This window comes from Anomaloglossus baeobatrachus, chromosome 10, assembly GCF_048569485.1.
Source record: "Anomaloglossus baeobatrachus isolate aAnoBae1 chromosome 10, aAnoBae1.hap1, whole genome shotgun sequence".
NCBI lineage: Eukaryota > Metazoa > Chordata > Amphibia > Anura > Aromobatidae > Anomaloglossus > Anomaloglossus baeobatrachus.
The window spans coordinates 179280342-179301454 of NC_134362.1; the positions used below are offsets into that span (position 1 = coordinate 179280342).

General features: G+C 39.6%; 1 protein-coding gene across 1 annotated transcript in view; it reads right to left on the reverse strand.

Annotated features, from left to right (window-relative positions):
- LOC142254676 (cadherin-8) overlaps positions 1–21113 on the reverse strand; it is a 592012-nt gene that overhangs the window by 31803 nt on the left and 539096 nt on the right. The window contains exon 10 of the mRNA XM_075325863.1: positions 13320–13437. Within this exon, the coding sequence (XP_075181978.1) occupies positions 13320–13437 (118 nt within the window). The remainder of the gene's footprint in view (positions 1–13319; positions 13438–21113) is intronic.

Below are 21113 nucleotides of genomic sequence, written 5' to 3' on the forward strand. Positions count from 1 at the left end.
TTTAAGAAGCACTCTCATCAAGGTTTTATCCTCTTAATATATTGCAAGGGTAAAAATAAAGTACAATGAGTATGACAAAAGCAGGTCTGGCAAAAAAAAAATACACACACAGGAAACTTAGAATAACTAGATATAACAAAGGTTTTACTGCGTGATGCAAAAAACAGTGAGAGAACCATTGTAATGTTCAATTTGACTTTTGCATTTTTGAAATGTTGCATATTGGTTCCTTTGTGTTTCCGAGAGCACTTAAGTTCAGGAAATGTACATACAGCCAGCCATAAGCAGAACATTTCCTGGGGAGGGTGGGCAGGTGTTTTCCATTTTTTTTCGTGCCCACTATATCCAATCACACTGTTGATACACCTAGTGCGAGCCGTTCAAACACTGCAAGCAACTTGCACTTGGCTGAGCAACGAGCATACCCGATCACAACGATGCTTGCACAATTTGTCAGCACACGTAAACCATACGCACTCCAATGTTTTTTGGTAAAGTTTGTGTTCGGGCCAAAAACAGAACATCGAAAATCAGGTTCACTCATCTCTAGTGGAGATAGATGGAAAACAAGTAGGTGGGAATGTAAACTTAAAGCGGTTCTCCGCTACTCAGACAACCCCTTCTCTTTCCCGATGTTAAAATAAAAAAACCTTTTACTCACCTATGCTGCTGGTTGTTACGTTCAGTGAGTCCCTGAGCTCAGTCACTGATGGCTTCATGCCTTCGTACAATCATCAGCTGGTCACTCACTTCCTGTTGACTACTTATGAATTTGACGGTGAGGACAATAAAGCTGGTGGGGATTGGGTGTGACATAAGAACCTCATATGAACGGCTCCGGCAACAGAGGTGAGTCTTTTTATTTTAACTAGGCCAACATGGGAAATGAGAAGGGGTTATCCAAGTAATGGAAAACCTCTTAAACTGTGTGGCTACAATATGAGCGCACTGAGTGCTTGTTCTTGGTTAAAAGAGTAATTATGCGCTGAAAGTTTCCTTTAATGGCAGGTAATAGAAAAAGTAGGGCAGATACGAATCTCGCTTATTTAAGCAGCGCCTTAAAATATTAGTGTTTCCAGATGGAATTTTATTTCAGTCTCTCTTCTAATTCTGTTGTCGTTAAAACCCTAATTATGCAGATTTTATTAATAAATGATCAAGGGATGTGTTTAGGAAAACAAAAGGTTTCATCTATGGGATATAAAAGCAATTTTTGCATAGCGATGCCATTTACAATTTTTCCGTCTTGTCAAAAAGGGGTTAGTATTTTCCATGTGGTGAGATAGTTCTCGGCTTGTATCTTCAATAGACATTTGAGGTCAGCAATCATCCTGACAACCAATGTTGTGAATAATTACCAAGAAAGTAATCATATTTTAAGCAAGAGTGTTACAAAGATTGAGCTATGGTTAGACTAAAGGGGGCTTTAGACGCAACGACATATCTAACAATATGTCTTTGGGGTCACGGAATTCGTGACATACATCTGGCGTCGTTAGCAAAGTCATTGCGTGTAACAGCTCTGAGTGAGTGTTAATGATCAAAAATACTCACCTTACGGTTGATCGTTGACACGTCGTTCATTTTCAAAATCTCGTTGGTCGTTCTGGACGTAGGTTGTTTGTCGTTCCTGAGGCAGCACACATCGCTACGTGTGACACCCCGGGAACGATGAACTACAGCTTACCTGCGTCCTCCGGCAATGAGGTGGGCGTGTCGATAATGTGGCTGCTCTCCGCCCCTCCGCTTCTATTGGACACCTGCCATGTGCCGAACGAACCGTCCCCTTAGAAAAGATGTGGTTCGCTGCCCACAGCAACGTCGCTGGGAAGGTAAGTCCGTGTGACGGAGCCTAGCAATATTGTTCGCCACGGGCAAAGATTTGCCCGTGATGCACAAACGACGGGGGCGGGTGTTTTCACGAGAGACATCGCTAGCAATGTCGCTGTGTGTAAAGCAGCCTTAACGGTGCCGAAAAAGTTTGTTTCCTGTTGACAGAACACCAATTTGGCTGACACAGCTATGTGCCATTAGAGATGAGCAAATTCAATTGAGTAATAACAAATATAGAATTGAGTAATATTGAATAAAATTTAAATTTCACAAAAATTTAATTTTACAGAACCTGATTTTTTTTTTCATTTCAATACACTTGAATCAATCAAAATGGCAGCTGGCCTGGTCATCCGGTGGCTCACTCCGTCCTCTATGGCTCTAGTAATCTGTTTATTCTTGATTGACTCCGGCACTAACTAGAGTTGTCTTATGATGTTGTGAAATTATTACATTATTTGAGATCTAGTCAGTGCCAGAGGCACCAAAGAGTCAACAGGGAAAAAAAGACCTGAACAATAGTGCGGGAGCAATTGGATGACCAAATGGGGAGTTACGGTCCCAAGACACGTGAGGCTTGAGATAAGTATAACATTGAGGGTTTTTCTAAGAACTCCATTTTTAATGCTTTTGTCACATCTTCAACTGTCATGGCAGTGTAAAAGTCTGAGGAATCCTCAGATTCTTGCACGCTTCCTGTGAAATTCACTGACGGTTGAGATCAGAACAGGGAGACTCGGGAGTTGACACAACTGCTAGTTGCTCTCCAGCGGGTTAGTAAGAGTTAATATTCTGCTGGCCGTGCATGATTAACTCCTTTAGTCACATGCTGTGGGATAACCAGTTATATTAGCTCTGCTCCTATATAGGTTGGCTGGACTGTTCAGGTAATGCCAGCTATAGCTTTTCTATCCTGGTTTGAAGAGGTGAAGTCTGTCAGATGTAACAGGTGGTTGTCTCTTGGGTTGCTTGGTGCGACTTGGTTTATTTCTTTCCTTCCATATTGCTGCTTGGTGTAGTTTCTTTACCTTACAGGTTTTTCTCTTTTTGGTCCCTTGTGTGAGTTTGGTGAGATTGTGTTTCTGTATTCCCGTTAGCCTTTTCTATGTTTCCCTTTGCACTTCAGCTATTTACTTTCCCGGGTAGCGAGGTGTGGAGGGGAAATCATATTAGTATTATTTTGGAGCATAGCAAAGTACAAAAACCAGCTGTCCCCCCCATCAGGGGTAATCCTTGGTACAGGGATAGGCTAGAGTCCCTATAGCTTGAGGGACAGAGTAGGAGCCCATAGTCTCTTGCTGTCCTGCAGTCACACCGTGACAGGTCTAGCGAGTACTTAAAGCATAATAAACATATTGTTGAGGACCCCATGGCTTAGAATAGATTATGAGTGGAGTGGGGGTCAAGCATGAAAACTATTGCTCCAGCTATCATACATTTATCATTGATCCTATCATATCAAGTAGGAATTCAATGGAATGTCAACTAGGAATTCTGCGGAAATTTCAAGAGGGAATTCTGTGCAATGTCAAGTGGGAATTCTGTGGAATGTCAAGTGGGAATTCTGTGGAATGTCAAGTAGGAATTCTGGGGAATGTCAAGTGGGAATTCTGTGGAATGTCAAGTAGGAATTCTGGGGAATGTCAAGTAGAAATTTTGTGGAATGTCAAGTGCGAATTTTGTGGAATTTCAACTAGGTATTCTGATTCTGTGGAATGTCAAGTAGGAATTCTGTGGAATGTCAAGTAGGAATTATGTGGAATGTCAAGTAGGTATTCTGTGGAATGTCAAGGAGGAATTCTGTGGAATGTCAAGTAGTAATTTTGTGAAATGTCAAGTGGGAATTCTGTGGAATTTCAACTAGGAATCCTGTGGAATGTCAAGTAGGAATTATGTGGAATGTCAAGTAGGAATTCTGTGGAATGTCAAGTAGGAATTATGTGGAATTTCAAGTAGGAATTTTGTGGAATGTCAAGTAGGAATTTTGTGAAATGTCAAGTGTGAATTCTATGGAATGTCACGTGGTAATTCTGAGAAATTTACCAAATCACTAAAAATATGCTTATAAATTCAGAAATAAATACACAATGCACAGACAGGATTCACACAATTTAGTCAAGGTCAAAAAATACTTCATTGTCCTTAAGAATAAAATGTTACAAACTACTCATGAAAAGAAAAGATTCATCACAAATTGTTTCACAAGGAAACGAATATCATCCATAATAGCAAATGAAAGGTTAATGTATTTTGTTGAAATTGCGTCACGTCAACCATGAAAATAAAGTTTTAGAATCTGGCATTGACTATTAGGCAATATATGTGTGACATTAAAGATGTTACTGTATTTCATTGACCTTCATCTAGTCCTTTATCTTCATCCAGTACAAATTATTAAAGAAAACTGCACTTCTTATATTTTATTATATTTTTTTATGTATTATTATATATTTTTTTAAATTTTATGTTATTGTGAAATTCAATTAAATACATGTCACAGACTTTCCCCTGTTGCAAAGTTTGGTGACATGTTTTGGGTCAGAGTCTCACTTTGTATTGTGGGACTCTGCAAAGTAAATTAATTCCCTCTCCTTTGGGGAGGAGAGGGTTAATTCCAGCAGCTCCTGACTCCTGGTCAGGTGTTTGGGGTGGTGATTACACCCGGGTTCTATAAATACCCTCTACATCAACCAGAAGGTGCTGGATATTTTCTGTCATTAGGAAGCTTGGCCAGGAGGTGGAAGGAGCTGTTATTGACTATATCAGTTGTTCTGTTGGCTGCAGCCTTCTCAGGTGTGTTTGTTCTGTTTTGGAAGTTCCACAGTAGTCTGTTTATTCTCCCTTTCATGTTGTCTCACTTTGTGCACCTTTTGTGGCTCCCTAGTGTGTGGTTGCTGTGTGTACAAGTATGTTTTGTTGTTGTTACTCCTTTCTGTCCATATTTGTTGCTGGGGTGTTAACTCCTGTTCTTGCCCATTCCCCTTGGGTGGTGGGTTATGGAGGGGGTCATAACATCAGGGACAAGGACAGGAAATAGTGTCTTGGGTGGTGACCTGGACCTCCCTACCATTAAGGGTACTTTCAGGGTTAGGGTGAGTGCAGAGGCCTAAGCCTTAGGACCAGTATACACTTCCTTGGGTTTTTGCCAAGTATTTAAAGGGATCGGATATGGCTTTAAAGAAGGTGATTAATTTTTTTTACAATGATTAAATGATTACAGAATATAGGAAATAGTGTGATATTGCGTACACGTTTGCTTTATATAAATCACAAAGGTAAAGTACTTACATTGCACTCTACATAAGAAGAAACTTGACTAGGAACTACAGACATCATCTTCCCAGAAACATCAGCTGTGAGAAGCAAAACAGCGGAGACAGAGAAACTCCTGGGATCCACACTGTGGTGTCACAGGCGTCCCCTACACAGGTAAACAGGCTTCTGACTTCGCTGTAATCTCCACCAGTCTATATCTCATTTGAAAACAAATTGCTTGCGTAATCAAATGTTACACAAACTCTCATAAGTTCCATTTGTCCAAAATAGTATCCCTCTTCTGAGTGACCAACTCTTCAGATGTCAATCTACACCGGACAAATGCGTCACCGGATGAGACGTGCTAAAAAGCTCCTGGTTTCAGATGTTTTCCCATACTATAAACACGCGCACATTCTCAGTAAACATTGATAAGAAAACTATGTGGTACTGAGTGATACTATAAACATGTACTGTATTTTCTCACTAGAACTAGAATTCCAGGTGTCTGGGAAACTTACAGAAAAACAAGATAATATGAAGTATAACTGTGGCATTCTAATATGTTAAAGGGTTTCTTAAAGACAGACTTTCAATATAGATTCCTGATGGCCACAAATATGTTAGCATTACACCTTCTCAGTTCGCTGTAATCTTCACCAGTCTATATCTCACTTGAAAACAAATTGCTTGCGCAACCAAATGTTACACAAACTCTCATAGGTTCCATTTGTCCAATATAGTATCCCTCTTCTGAGTGCCTAACTCTTCAGATGTCAATCTACACTGGAAAAATGCATCACTGAATGAGATGTGCTAAAAAGCTGCTGGTTTCAGATGTTTTACCATACTATAAACATGCGAACATTCTCAGTAAACATTGATAAGAAAACTATGTGGTACTGAGTGATACTATAATTATGCACTGTACTTTCTCACTAGAACTATAACTCCAGGTGTCTGGGAAACTTAGAGAAAAACAAGCTAATATGAACTATAACTGTTGCATCTAATATCTTAAAGGGTTTCTTGAAGATAGACTTCCAATATAGATTCCTGATGGCCACGATATGTTAGCACTATGCCTGGGTTCACCTAAGTACACTTGTGACAATACTTGAGAGAAAAAGGACTTTACTTACTTTGAATTCACAATATAGTGTTTAATCAAAACAAACTGGGTCTTCATAAAAATAAACCCTTCTTGATAGAATTCGGGTCCAACTTTGCTAACCGTCAGTGATTGTCAGTGGTCACCTAGGATTGTATAGTAATCATTAACTAGAAATTCAAAATGGCCGTATTGTACTTGTGAATAGGTAGCCATCGCTTAGGACTTATCAAGGATGCCGGCATGAAAGCAGTTGGTAAACAACTCCGTATTTATGGCAATGAACTGTATGAAGATAGTTCTTGTTGACCATATAAGAAGAATATATAATATACTGTATAATATTTACAGAAGATATTTAAAATGCTGTAATAGTTTTATCACCAATAGATACAAAACAATTGCACAATTTTGAGCGGTAAACGACCTCTCCGTTTCTCGTCTTGATGGCATAATTTTTATGAAAGGTCATATCTCTTCTTTATTACCTATTGACCTTTTAGCTGTATCTTGAACCTTTCACTTTACACTCCGATCCTCATATTAAACATAAACTCGTCACCGACAGTGGATATTTAACACGTTGGACTTCAATTTCCACCAACAAGTTTAATTCTACTGTTGACAAACAACAAAATTGGTCTTTTGGGGATGACGTTATGGATTATCGAGGTGCCAATGTACAGCTGGTAAAGGTGACTATCACCAAAATTGCACAAATAGTCAGGCAACACAGTATAGGTCATATATATATATATATATATATATATATATATATATATATATATATATATATATACACAGGTCAACTAATTTAGCAAAGTAGAAAAATTATTATTAAGTAGGGATGATCGAATACCTCAAATATTCGGCTTCGTGAATATCTGACGAATAGGTCGCCGCTATGCGAATATTCTATGCACAATATAAGGCTATGGGAAGCCCAAATAGTTCCAAATAGTTGTTATTCGGGTTTCCCATAGACTTACATTGCGCATCGATTATCCGCGAATAGTCGAATAGCAGCAACCTATTTGGCAAATATTCACGAAGCCATATATTTGAAGTATTCGATCATCCCTATTAATAACACTATAAAACGTATGAAAAAAAATAGTTCTAAAAAAATGTATAAAATGTAATCAGTATGTAGGTGGGATTGAACATTTGCTTATCATATACCGTATTTCATTCATCTGAACTTACGTGCTCCATCATCTACATTGTTCCGGACATCCCATACATGTGGTGTAACATAAAGTGATGAAATGGCACGCCAAGATGTAAAAGGTCTGTGATATTTCAGTATTCAATACAAGGGACTGGCACATAATTCATTTGTTCCAAAAACCTTACACAGAATTAGACGAAAGTCATCCAGTGTGGAGGAAAGCTAAATGGGACAGCTAAATGGGAAAGGGTTCTTTACAGTTACAGCAGACAAACTATGTGTCACACTCAGAGTAGGAAGTGTCTGAAAGTACTGCGCGACAGCTGAACTCAGACCCACGGATGTCTGGCCCACTACATAACAAAAAATAAACGGGGGTCAACGGGGGCACTTTTACAATGGTGGGTCCTTCTGCTAAGGCGAGGGATGAAGGGTCAACTCGTGGACTCAACTCAAGCTTTTTCCTGAGCTCCCTAGTGTCCCTATGTGGGGCGTTTCTACCCGTCACCAATCCGGATACCTAGCCCTGCAAACACGGCCATTTTTTTAAGTCCATCGCGTCAATCTGCGCATGCGCCACCTTCACAGCCATTTTCTTGAAATTCATTGCGTCAACTGCAGGTGATTCAATACAGCCCGCAGTTAGATCAGAAGCCCGCTGCCGTGACACCCTAAGAACCGCCGACCCTGCCTTCGATAACCTCGCTCCACCAACGCCGCTCCAATAAGTCATCTCCGTATTGTAAGATGCACCTCCATTTTACCCCCAGTTTTGGGCGAAAAATAAACGTCTTACAATTGGGAAAATACGATAAGTCTGAGAGTGTAACGTAAAGAAATGTGGAAAAGTTCACGCGGTATGAATACTTACATAAGTACAACATATTATATTCTTCGTGGTTCTACAAATTCCAGACATTTGGCAACTCTTCTAAAATGCACAGATCTGAGAATTGCTTTACAGAATAAGTTGCAAGCGTTAACATTTATGTTCGATTATGAAAGGCACATGCGGTAAAATAGTATTAAGGGCATTAAATTTTAATGAAAATAACTGTGAAAAAACTGTAATGAGATATAAAATACTTTTGCTGCTTTTTCCCATGTAAATGTTAATATGTCGAATGTAAATTATACAAATAACAGATGGATTTTTTTTTATATTTCAAATGCCGTAATTCCGAGCACGGAAAATGTTGGCATTGTGCTAAAGTTGCTATTAAGGCAATTAGCACCGAGGTGCATTACTAAAGCTAATTGTTTAAAGCTTAATGTTATGGTGAAAGCCGCTCTTTGACTTTTCGTCTTGAAAAATCTGAACTTTAGATAATTGTCTATATAATTACCAGCCTATTCCTATCAAAGAAAATGAACTTTAGACAATACTTTGAACACTCTAAAACTTTAAGGTGACCTTTCCGAGTATATAGCAGTTACCCAACCTTGTCTGGTATACATGTCCTGTGATACTTTCTGCATGATGTCGGAAAATACCATGTACAGAAGACATTACCTGGGGTTACATGGTGTCGATGAAGCTCGAATATTTTATTGTTACTTTTTCCAACCTGTGAGGCATTCTAGGAGTTGTACTTTCACAATTACCGAATTTTCCGGCTTATAAGACGCACTTTGTTTCCCCCAAAACTGGGGGGAAAATGGGGGTGTGTCTTATAATCCAGATTTGGCTTACTGGTGCAGTGGTGGTGGAGCGGGATCACAGGAGGCAAGGTCGGCAATACAGAGGGCACAGAGGAGGGGGTGTCACTGCAGTAGAGTGGCTCAGGAGGGTTACAGAACAGAGAGTGGGTGATACTATGGGTTTGGGGGTGTCACGGCAACAACGGGCACCATTGAGTTGCCGTTGGGCTACGGGCTCCATTGAACTGCCAGCGGTACGCAATGGACTTCATGAAAAAGGCAGCAGAGGCCAATCTTCACATGCGTCGTCTCTGCGGCAATTTTCTTGAAGTCGATGACATCAACCGCCGCCAGTTCAATGGAGCCCACAGTTCAATGGAGCCTGCAGCCTGCCAGGAGATCAATGGAGCTCACATCACGCCGGACGATCAATGGTGACTGCCACCACGATATTACTGACCCTCCTGAGCAGCATAATCGACCTTGCTTTCTGTGACCCTTTTGAGCCGTTCCACCACCACCGTCCCCCTGTGGTGAGATTTATAAGAAGCACTAGGATTATAAAATTGACCCTCATTTTAACATTAAAAATTTTTTATTCCTATTTTGTTCCTCTAAATTTGGGGTACGTCTTATAATCCAATGCATCTTCTAAAACGAAAAATACAGGTTGGAGACTATTGGTTATTGGTAAGACGTTACTCTTTCTGGAATACTAATATTGATGCTCTCCATGGTGCTGATTTCTATGCATTTTTCTTAAATCTCTTTTAACCCCTTCACGACGGGGCCAATGTCCATTTTTCAATTTTTGTTATTCCCTCTGTTTCTTTCCAGAGCCATAACTTGTTTATTTTTCTGTCAACAAAGACATATAAGGGTTGTATTTTTGAATGACATCACAAATTTTACCATTTAGTCTACTGGAAAAAGGCAAAGAATTCCAAATGGGGAGGAATTGTGAAGAAAGCAAACACTGATTTTTTTTTAAGCAATGTTCTTATGGTGTACATTTTGTTGTAAAAATGACCTCGCAATATGATTCTCCTCATCAGTCTGATTACGGCAATAACAAACATGTCCAGTTTTTATCATTTTGATGAGAGGAAAAATCAGAAGTTTGTCAACAAATTTTGAAGGGTTGTGCCGCCAATGCCAAAACCTGTAAAGTTTTTTTTTGGCCAATGTCTTATTTTTTTATGGGATGAAATGAAAAAGGAGAGGGCGCTCCTGTGTGGAACCTTAAAAGCACAAGATTTAAGTGGTGTGAGATACACACTCACCTGATAGTGTTGTACAGCAGGTACAACACTGTATGATGCTGAAGGGGAATCCTGGTTCACCGCTCCTCATCAGCGGGGATCCCGTCCTCTATGACCCGCAGGAATCTGCTCACACGATCGGAACTTCCACGTGTAGAGTGAAGCCGCCAGACCGGCGTCTGACAGCAGATCTTCCTCCGAGACGGATGGTCCCGTGATCCCGGTAGCAGTGATTTACCAGCCCCTTGCATACACATCAAATGGATCGCAGGATCCTGATCTGGCTGCAGCAGCCCCGTGAGCTCCCAGAGGGAGATAATTTAGTGGAGAGCAAAAAAAAAAAAATACCACGGTATCGGCCGCGCTGCTCAGAAGAAGGTAGTGATAAGATTATTGATGAAGATTTATTAAGGATTAATATGCCACTACGCGTTACGGGGGTACATCCTCCCCCTTCCTCAGGTCTGGTCAGGTATCACTACCTTCTTCTGAGCCGCGCGGCCGATACCGTGGTATTTTTTTTTTTTTTTTTGCTCTCCACTTATTTTTTTATGGGGCAAGACTACACTTTTAATAATACCATTTTGAAATAGATTTTTTTTGATAGATTGTTACAACTTTTTTTATGGTATTGCAGAGAGTCCAACAAAATATAATTTTGTACTTCTTGAAGTTTTTTTGGGTTATAGGGTTTACTGGTAATTATTTTTATATTTTGTTTAGATCAGACGTTTCTGAACGTGGCATATGTGTATTTTTTATTTTAATGAGGCAAAAGAACTTTTACATTTTTTTATTGTTTTATTTTTTTGACTTTTTTACAATTTTAATAGTCCGGTTAGGGAACTTGAAGCTGTGATCATCTGATCACTTATGCTATATACAGCAATACCACAGCATCGCTGTATACAGTGAAAATGAAAGTCTTCTTTGAAACTTGGCCACAGGTAATTTTAAAAGGAGCGCTGCTATGATAAACATGGAAGTCTTCAGCAGATCTCCTGCTGTAATAGCAACCCATCTTTGACCTGCGATCACATTACGGGTGAGCCGGTGTGAGCTTAAAATGGTGTGTGGCACGTGTTAAAGTTTGACAATGGTATTTAACAGGTTAACAACAGTGGTTGGAGCCAAGCATTACCCACGATTGCTAGCAGGCTATAATACTCAACCATTACCTCCCAAGTTTGGGGCGAGCACACGCCATGAGCCCGCTACTCCAGCTTCCAAATTGTACTGCACATGTACGGCGCATGTCGCAAAATGGTTAGTATTTGGTAACTTACATAGTACAAATATATTCTACAATTCTCTATTTACAGTAATTGTCATAACTGTTTCTCAGTATGTCTTTGGAGTGGCACGCTCAGAGGAAAACCACAGAAAGATTGGGAGAACATACAAACTCCTTGCAGATATTTCAATCCAAGACCACCAGCACTGCAAGGAAACAGTGTGAGGCAAAATGCTGACCAAATGATGATATAATTGAAGTAACATATGAATATACACACATAACATATTGTCATGGCTTTATGTATAGATCAGAGCATTTCCAAAACATTGAGTCTTGTGGGATGTTTCCGGACTGCAAAAGTTAGGACCAGAACTGAGTGAATCAATTTGGGAGTAACTGAATTTTACTTTAATTTTACAAAACTTTCTGTGTGGCTACAACATTTTTTTTCTGAACCAAAGATGGCCATCAAAATGCTAAAAAATACTTTAAAAACCTTACACTCAACTCTCTACATGCTACTCTTCTACTCACCTCTACCAGTCTGGACCTTGCCGCATGTTTCGATCATCGGTGTCTGGCTTAAATCTCCAGGGCCTCTGTGACTAGACTGTAGCTTTTGGGTTTGCAAGGTTCAGGAGTGTTCTGCGCAATGGTTGCAGCTCATATTGTGACAGCGTGCTCCACCTTCTATGCACAAAAACCCTCCCGGGCCTAGCAAACCGTCAAGCCTTGGCCTAGTGACTAAGGATATCAGGCCATCAAAATGCTAAAAATATTTTTAAATGGTTGCCATTCATAATGTCTTAGCGTGCTCCACAACGCAGAAACCCTCTTGAGGCTAGCGAACTGGGAAGCCTTGGTCTAGTAGCTAAGGCACCAGTGATTTTAGCACCGCCGATGCGAAGGTGACAAGAATCGGACTAATGGAGGTCACTAGCGGATAGGCAAAAGATGTAAGCCGTGAGTTGAGTATAAGATTTTTTAAAATTTTTTATCTATGATAATTATTTTGCTCTGTGGTCTGAAGACAACCCAGTGCTCAATAAGGGACATTAAACTTGCAGAAAATACAGAAAATAGCTTCTCCAATAATCTAATTTCCTGGGAAAAAACACAAAAACATTGAGTGGACTTTTGCCTAATACCTTCTAAAAGTGGTCCAATAATGGAAATCTGGTGAATTGGCATCAGAGTCGCAAGAGTAGAATAAAGGCTAGCCTATCCTAGAAGAAGAGGTGTAGAGGACTCGATTGCAAGCTCTAGAGACAGTGGGACAGGTGAGCGGTGAAGTGAATTTTTATCCTTTTAAACTTTTTGCTTAACTCCCTATGGTTTAGCAAAATGGTGGCCACAGTTGGCCATTAGATTGCTGAATTTGCATGAAGAGTGTTGCAAAAAAAATGAATAAATTCTCCAATCTTTACATACGGCAATGCTTCGAAATTTTGAACCACCAATGTGGTTGCTCTCCATAGCGTTGACCTTCTGACTAGTGAGATAAAATCTCAATAGTTTAAGAAAAGTCTTGAAATTATACGAATACATAAGCTGGAGAATCCACACTGTTTTTTGGTATCACACTGCAATTTCTGGACCACTGATGGTCACTACCAGAAGCTATGCTAGCAATCAGCTGAAACACCCGATGTCTCAGCCTCTAACTTAATACTAAAATTGTGTCCAATGTTTATTTTCTCTTCTTACATTTTCACCAAAGGAATCAATTCAATCTTTCTCAGCATTAATTTAACCGTATGATTAAGACATTAATCATACAATTGACAATAAAATCTTTCATAGTGTTACCTTCGTTGTTTTTGATCGTGAAATTCGGATTATTGGCCATTTCTGGTAGAAGACTGTAAAAGAAGTAGTGTCCATTTCTTGGGTCATCCTTATCAATGGCGCTGACGGTCTGGATGATCTGAAATCAAAACAATATTGAAAGTCATAGAAAAATACACATTTTAGTGATACATTACCATAATCAAAAAGGTTGATAAAAATGTTATCCAGAATTCTTGGCTCAGACTTGCAGAGGTTTTGGGGTTTTTTTTCCAGAAACTATCTATCTATCTATCTATCTATCTATCTATCTATCTATCTATCTATCTATCTATCTATCTATCCCTCTATCTATCTATCCATCTATCCCTCTATCCATCTATCCCTCTATCTATCTATCTATCTATCTATCTATCTATCTATCTATCTATCTATCTATCTATCTATCTATCTATCTATCCCTCTATCTATCTATCCCTCTATCTATCTATCTATCTATCTATCTATCTATCTATCTATCCCTCTATCCCTCTATCTATCTATATATATATCTATCTATCTATCTATCCCTCTATCTATCCATCTATCTATCTATCCCTCTATCTATCTATCTATCTATCTATCTATCCCTCTATCTATCTATCTATCTATCTATCTATCTATCTATCCCTCTATCTATCCCTCTATCTATCCCTCTATCTATCTATCTATCCCTCTATCTATCTATCTATCCCTCTATCTATCTATCTATATATCTATCCCTCTATCTATCTATCTATCTATCTATCTATCTATCTATCTATATATCTATCTATCTATCTATCTATCCCTCTATCTATCCCTCTATCTATCTATCTATCTATCTATCTATCTATCTATCTATCTATCTGTCTATCTATCTATCTATCTATCTATCTATCCCTCTATCTAGCTATCTATCTATCTACCCCTCTATCTATCTATCTATCTATCTATCTATCTATCTATCTATCTATCTATCTATCTATCCCTCTATCTATCTATCTATCTACCCCTCTATCTATCTATCTATCTATCTATATATCTATCCCTCTATCTATCTATCTATATATCTATCTATCTATCCCTCTATCTATCCCTCTATCTATCTATCTATCTATCTATCTATCCCTCTATCTATCTATCTATCCCTCTATCTATCTATCTATCTTTCTATCCTGTTAGAATCTTTCTTTTTCTTGTTTATTTCCTTTATGGATATTGGAACAACACAAAAAAAACTGAGAGAAAAAAAGTCAAGTTGGACATAATTTCACACAAGTCTTCAAAAATGGGTAGAACAAAATTGTTAATTGTTGACACCTTTACAAAATTGTGGGTAAACAACTTTGTTTCAAGCATGTGATGCTCATTCAAACTCACCTGTGGCAAATATCAGGTGTGGGCATATACAAAATAACACCTGAAACCAGATAAAAATGGGAGAAGTTGACTCAGTCTTTGCATTGTGTCTTTGTGTACTACACTAAGCATGGAGAACAGAAAGAGAACTGAGGACTTGAGAACCAAAATTGTTGAAAAATATCAACAACCTCAAGGTTATGAGTACATCTCCAGAGATCTTGATGTCTCTTTGTCCATGTTGTGCAACATAATCAAGAAGTTTACAACTCATGGTCTTGTAGCTAATCTCCCTGGATGTGAACGGTAGAGAAAAATTGATCAAAGATTGCAATGCAGGATAGTCCAGATGGTGGATAAGCTCTAATGAAGTGCCAAACAAGTTCAAGCTGTCCTGCAGACTCAGGGTACATTAATGTTAGTGCAATCTATCCATCCACATTTGAATGAAATGAAACACTATGACAGGAGACCCAGGAAGACAAAACTGCAGAGACAGAGACATAAAAACCTAGACTGCAGTTTGCCAAAACGTACATGAGAAAGCCAAAATCCTTCTTGGAAAATGTCTTGTGGACAGGTGAGACCAAGATAAAGCTTTTTGGCAAAGCACATCATGCTACTGTTTACTGAAAATAGAATTAAACCTACTAAGAAAAGAACACAGTACCTACAGGCAAATATGGTGGAGGCTCAAAGATGTTTTATGGTTATTTTTCTGCCACTGGCCCCGTTGCTTTGACTTTGTGAAATGCATTATGAAATGTGAACATTACCCAAATATTTTTAGTGTCAATGTAGTTTCCAATGTCAGAAAACTGGGTTTGTGTTCTAGGTCATGGGTCTTCCAGCAGGACATTGACCCCAAGCATACTTCAAGAAGCCCCCAGAAATGGAATAAAAAAAAAGTGCTGGAGAGTTCTGATGTGACCAGCAATGGGTCAATATCTAAATCCCATTGAACACCTGTGGAGAGATCTTAAAATTGCTTGTGGGGGAAGGTGCCTTTCAAGTATGTGCAGTTTGTAAAAAAAAAGAGTCCAAAATTCCAGCTGACAGGTGTTAGAAGCTTGTTGATGGTTATAGGAAGCGATTGATTGCTGTTATTTACTCCAAAGGGTGTGCAACCAAATATTTGAGGATGCCAACAATTCTGTCCGGCCCACTTTTTAGATTTTGTGTAAAATTATGTCCAATTTGTCTTTTTTTCTCATTTTTTGTGTTGTTCCAATACACACATAGGAATCAAAGATGCGTATGACAAACAATATGTAATTGCAATACTTTTCTGGGAGAAATACTTCATTTTCTGGAACACTTTCAAGGGTGCCAACACTTTTGGTGAAGATGGTGTAATCTATCTTGATTTTTACAGGAAACCAAAGAGCGACCTTTCATAGTAGTCCATTAGTCCAATACTGTTAAAACCATTTTAAAAGCCTGTAGGTTACTTCGCTTTTTCCAGATGGAAGGCCGCACGCTAGAAGCTTAGAGATGCTCTTACGGCAATCTAAGTCTACATTACAAAACCTATGACGTTGGTTCACTAAAAGGCACTACAACCTAAGAAGTTCCTCAAAAATGTCATTCTCCAAGTAATGAAATCAGAGGTGATGGATGTCAATACCCTTCACATATTCTAGTTTTTAAGACTTTAACCACCAAAAGACGTTAGCAAAGTATACGAGGAATATAAAAATGAGATTCCATTGGAATTTAAGTGGACTCAATAAAGTGTAGCGTGTACGGGTTGCAGACAAAATCCTTGCTCTTTAATTAAGGGGCTTTACACGCAACGACATCGCTAACAAGATATCGTTGGGGTCATGGAATTTGTGACGCACATCCGGCCTTGTTAGCGACGTTGTTGCGTGTGAAACGCACGAACGACCATTAACGATCAAAATTACTCACCTAATCGTTGATCGTTGACACGTCGTTCTAATCCCAAATATTGTTGCTGTTGCAGGACGTAAGTTGTTCGTCGTTCCTGCGGCAGCACACATCGCTACGTGTGACACCACAGGAATGAGGAACAATATTGTACCTGTAGCCGCCGGAAATGAGGAAGGAAGGAGGTGGGCGAGATGTTACGGCCGCTCACCTCCGCCCCTCCGCTTCTATTAGGCGGCTGCTTAGTGACGCCGCTGTGACGCCACACGAACCGCTCCCTTAGAAAGGAGGCAGTTCGCTGGCCACAGCGACGTTGCTAGGCAGGTAAGTCCGTGTGAAGGGGCCTAGCGATGTTGTGAACCATGGGCAGAGATTTGCCCGTGACGCACAACCGATGAGGGCGGGTGCTTTCACCAGCGACATCGCCATCGATGTCGCTGCGTGTAAAGCAGCCTTTACCGTTCTCGTCCTCTTGGCACAAGGAAGGAGACATCCGTTCTTAGGACCACTTGTGCATTCCATTGTTGATGCAGCTTAAAAGCTCATATATGGAACACGCTGTGGTCTTTAAAAGCACCTTTTCTACAAAATCGTTTGATTTTCCCTTTGACTAACTCTATTTTGTTCTAGTTAACATGATTTATTTTTTCTACCCACTACAAGTCATTCTTGACCAAGGACCAAGTGGTGAGAACCTGACACATGAGATGTATCTGCAGGTAAGAGGGGTGGAAGATATCTACATCTTAAAAAGCATTTTCTTTTGCTTTTTTCCTTCCTGTTTTGAAGGGACATGCTCTTTATAGGCTTAATGATTTATTTTATACCTTTTAAAAGGTCACACAAACAGCATTGTGGGTAAATGTGTCATTTATCTGTCTGTTGTCGCAATATATGAGCTGTTTCCGTAAGAAGGTGGGGGTGGAGAGGTTGATGTATCTCAGGGTGTACAAGAGAGCCGAGGTGGTGTATACTGTGTGCGTAGGTGTATAGTATAGATGTATGGTACAGACACATTACTATAATTATATGCAGTGTGGAGTGAAGCTGAATGCATCATATTGGTGTTATAGAAATATTCAGATTTGTGTTATGTATACAGATGTGGAATGTGAGATTTATAATGGGTACGCCATGCATTTCAATCTATATTCGTCTATGCAATCCATACCGGACATGGATAGCAGAGAACAATTTATGAAAGATTGCAATGCAGATTCGTCAGACCTCAATCAAGTTCCAAAGTAATGCAAGCCGTCCTGCAGACTCAGGGTACATAAGTGCCAGAGTGAACTCCCCTAAAAAGGAGAGACGTTGACTCAGTCTTTGCCTTGTGTGTCTATGTGTGCCACACTAAAGAACAGAAAGAGGAGAACCAAAATTGTTGAAAAATATCAACAACCTTAAGATTGAGTCCATTTCCAGAGATCTTGATGTTCCTTTGTCCACGGTATGCAGCAAAATCAAGAAGTGTACAACCCATGGCACAGTAGCTAATTTTCCTGGACGGCAAATAAAAATTGATGAAAGATTGCACCGCAGATTCATCCGGATGGTGGATAAGCAGCCCTAAACAAATTCCAAAGTCATTTAAGCTGTCCTGCAGGCTCAGGGTACATCAGTGTCAGCTTGCTCTCCCCTAAAAAGGGAAGACATTGACTCTTTATTTGCATTGTGTGTTAGTGTGTGCCACACTACGTATGTAGAACAAAAAGAGTGGAAGAGAATTGGCTGAGGACTTGAGAACCAAAATTGCTGAAAAATATCAACAACCTTCAAAATTATGAGTCCATCTCCAGAGATCTTGATGTTCCTTTGTCCACGTTGTGCAACATAATCCAGAAGTGTACACCCCATGGAACTGTAGCTAATCTCCCTGGACGTGGAGCGCATAGAAAAATTGATGAAAGATTGCAATGCAGAATCATCCAGATGGTGGATGAGCAGCCCCAATGAAGTTGCAAAGTAATTCAAGCTATCCTGCAGACTTAGGGTAAATCAGTGCCAGTGTGAACTCCTCTAAAAAGGGTAGAAGTTGACTGTGGATCGGTGAGTGACCATGGAGCTGCAGCATCGTTGTAATCAAATTGGAGTAAATGGGAGAAAGCCAGTGTCCTGTGTGTTTCGCCATGTTTGATGGCTTCTTCAGGGGTATAAAAAGCCCTGATGAAGCCATTATATACAATTTTTTTGTGATGTAAAATATATGCTATTGTGGACAGTTTTGGCTATTATATATGTGACTAGTTATGTCTTGCTGCACCTACAACCATTTGATGTTCTAACTTAGTTTATGCTTTACCTTTATTGCAAACAATCTTGGAGATGAGCCTTTGTGCATATTTATTATAAGATGAATTTTTGCATGTTTTGTTTATATTCCCTCTCTTTTTAAAAAAAATATTTTTATCTCTTATATAAAGCTGAATGTGTGTATGTGTGTGTGTATGTATGTGTGTGTGTATGTATGTATGTATGTATGTTTTTATGTGTGTATGTATGTATGTTTTTATGTGTGTATGTCCGGGATTGGTATCTGCACCGTCGCAGCTAAAGCCACAAAATTTTGCACACTCACACTTCTGGACCCCGAGAGCATTATAGGCTATGTTTTGAGGGGAAATTTTAACCACGCACTTTACAGTTATTCGCCAAAAAACCTGCCTCCATTAAAGCGAATGGAGCTGGGAGCCACAGTGCAGCCAGAACTTCAGAAGAATGCGCAGCCACGCCCTTATATGGAATGTTGGCGTGTCACAATGCAGCAAGGGAAAGAGACAGACAGGGAAAGAGGCAGACACAGACAGGGTAAGAAACAGACATAGACAGGGTAAGAGACAGACAAAGAGACAGACACAGACAAAGAGACAGACTGACAGGGAAAAAGACAGACAGACAGAGACAGACACAGACACAGGGAAACAGACAGGGAAAGAAAAGGAAAGAGACAGACAGGGTAAGAGACAGACAAAGACAGGTAAAGAGACAGACAAAGAGACAGACACAGGGAAAGAGACAGATGGAAAGAGGGAAAGAGACAGACAGGGAAAGAGAGGGAAAGAGACAGACAGGGAAAGTGACAGAGATAGATAGACAGCCAGGGAAAGAGATAGATAGACAGACAGGGAAAGAGATTGAGACAGACAGGGAAAGAGACAGACAGACAGAGATAGAGAGAGAGACAGAGAGATATATACAGAGGGGGAGACAGACAGAGAATGGGAGAGAAACAGAAAGACAGTTACTATCCCAGACGTTAATACATTCTATTTATACATTCTATCCTGGGAATGTTAATACATTCTATTTTGTTAACAGTTATTAACCCGGGCAAAGCCAAGTAGTACAGCTAGTATATTTATATACCTTGAGATTTAATAAAGCTTACTTTCACTGCGATATGGTCTTGTATACGCCTTCTACCTTATTTGCTTATTTGGACCCCTTTGGTGCCTTGTACTGTATATACTGCGTTTCTTTCATAAACTTCTTCAAGGTGCAATGAGGTTGCCCAATTATACATTTAGCGACTGTAATGATCAATAATTATACACCCACAATGTATCTTTCCATTTACGTCCATACCACATGCAATAACACTTAAGAACACTTAAGGAAAAAAACATGAACTTGTGTACTCGAGGGTCGGAACAGCAAACAGGAAAAGTATCGCAAACAATGTCACTTTATCCAGCATGGGCAATAAAATAGACCTTAATTTTTCTGAAATGTTTCAAAACTTGGGAATATTTGTTTACAAATATTTATTTACAAATAAATAGAACAAGTTAAGAAAACAATATAAATTTGTAATGAAACAATTATACTGTCACATGGAGAGTTATTTTGGAAAAGTTCAGGTTATTGGATGACGCAACAAATTGGCCACTAAAGGGTGCAGGTGAATGATACCAGGGATGAATCGTGCCCTCTGTTCGATATCTTCTGTCAAAATACTTATTTTTAATCTTATCTGTCAGGTTCAGCGTTCCAGCAACAGGTAACTACACAGAGCGTTCATAACAAGGAAAGACTGTCATCCGCGGTACAAGGTGTGCAGCTGTCTAAAAATGACAACCGTAATCATAACAATGCACAATTAATGCTGCTAATTAGGACACAATTGAGTCACCTGCAAAGAAGATTTCACAGATATTTTTATTGCATTTGGCTTTGCTAACTGCATTTTCAGAATAAATAGGTTCCAGGAAATTCACGGTTTTTATAATTATGTGGATTTTTAGTTGACTTGTTGATTGGCTACAACATGAAATGTATCAATTATGATTTGCTACTACTGGTGATATCTAAGGGTAGAGTATTGTTACGTCACCACCGGAGTCCGCTCCATCGACTTCTACTCCGATCGTCAGGTGACGCCGTGTTCCTGCTGTGGATAGTGCTGGTGATGGGAGAGGAGACAGTGTCAGTGGCTCTGGTGGGCGTAAGCTCCGCTCATCCACTAGGCTGGGTTTCCCTGGGACCTGCGGTACCACTGGCAGATTGTTGCGTGTGTCTTCCAGCTGAAGTTACCATCATTCA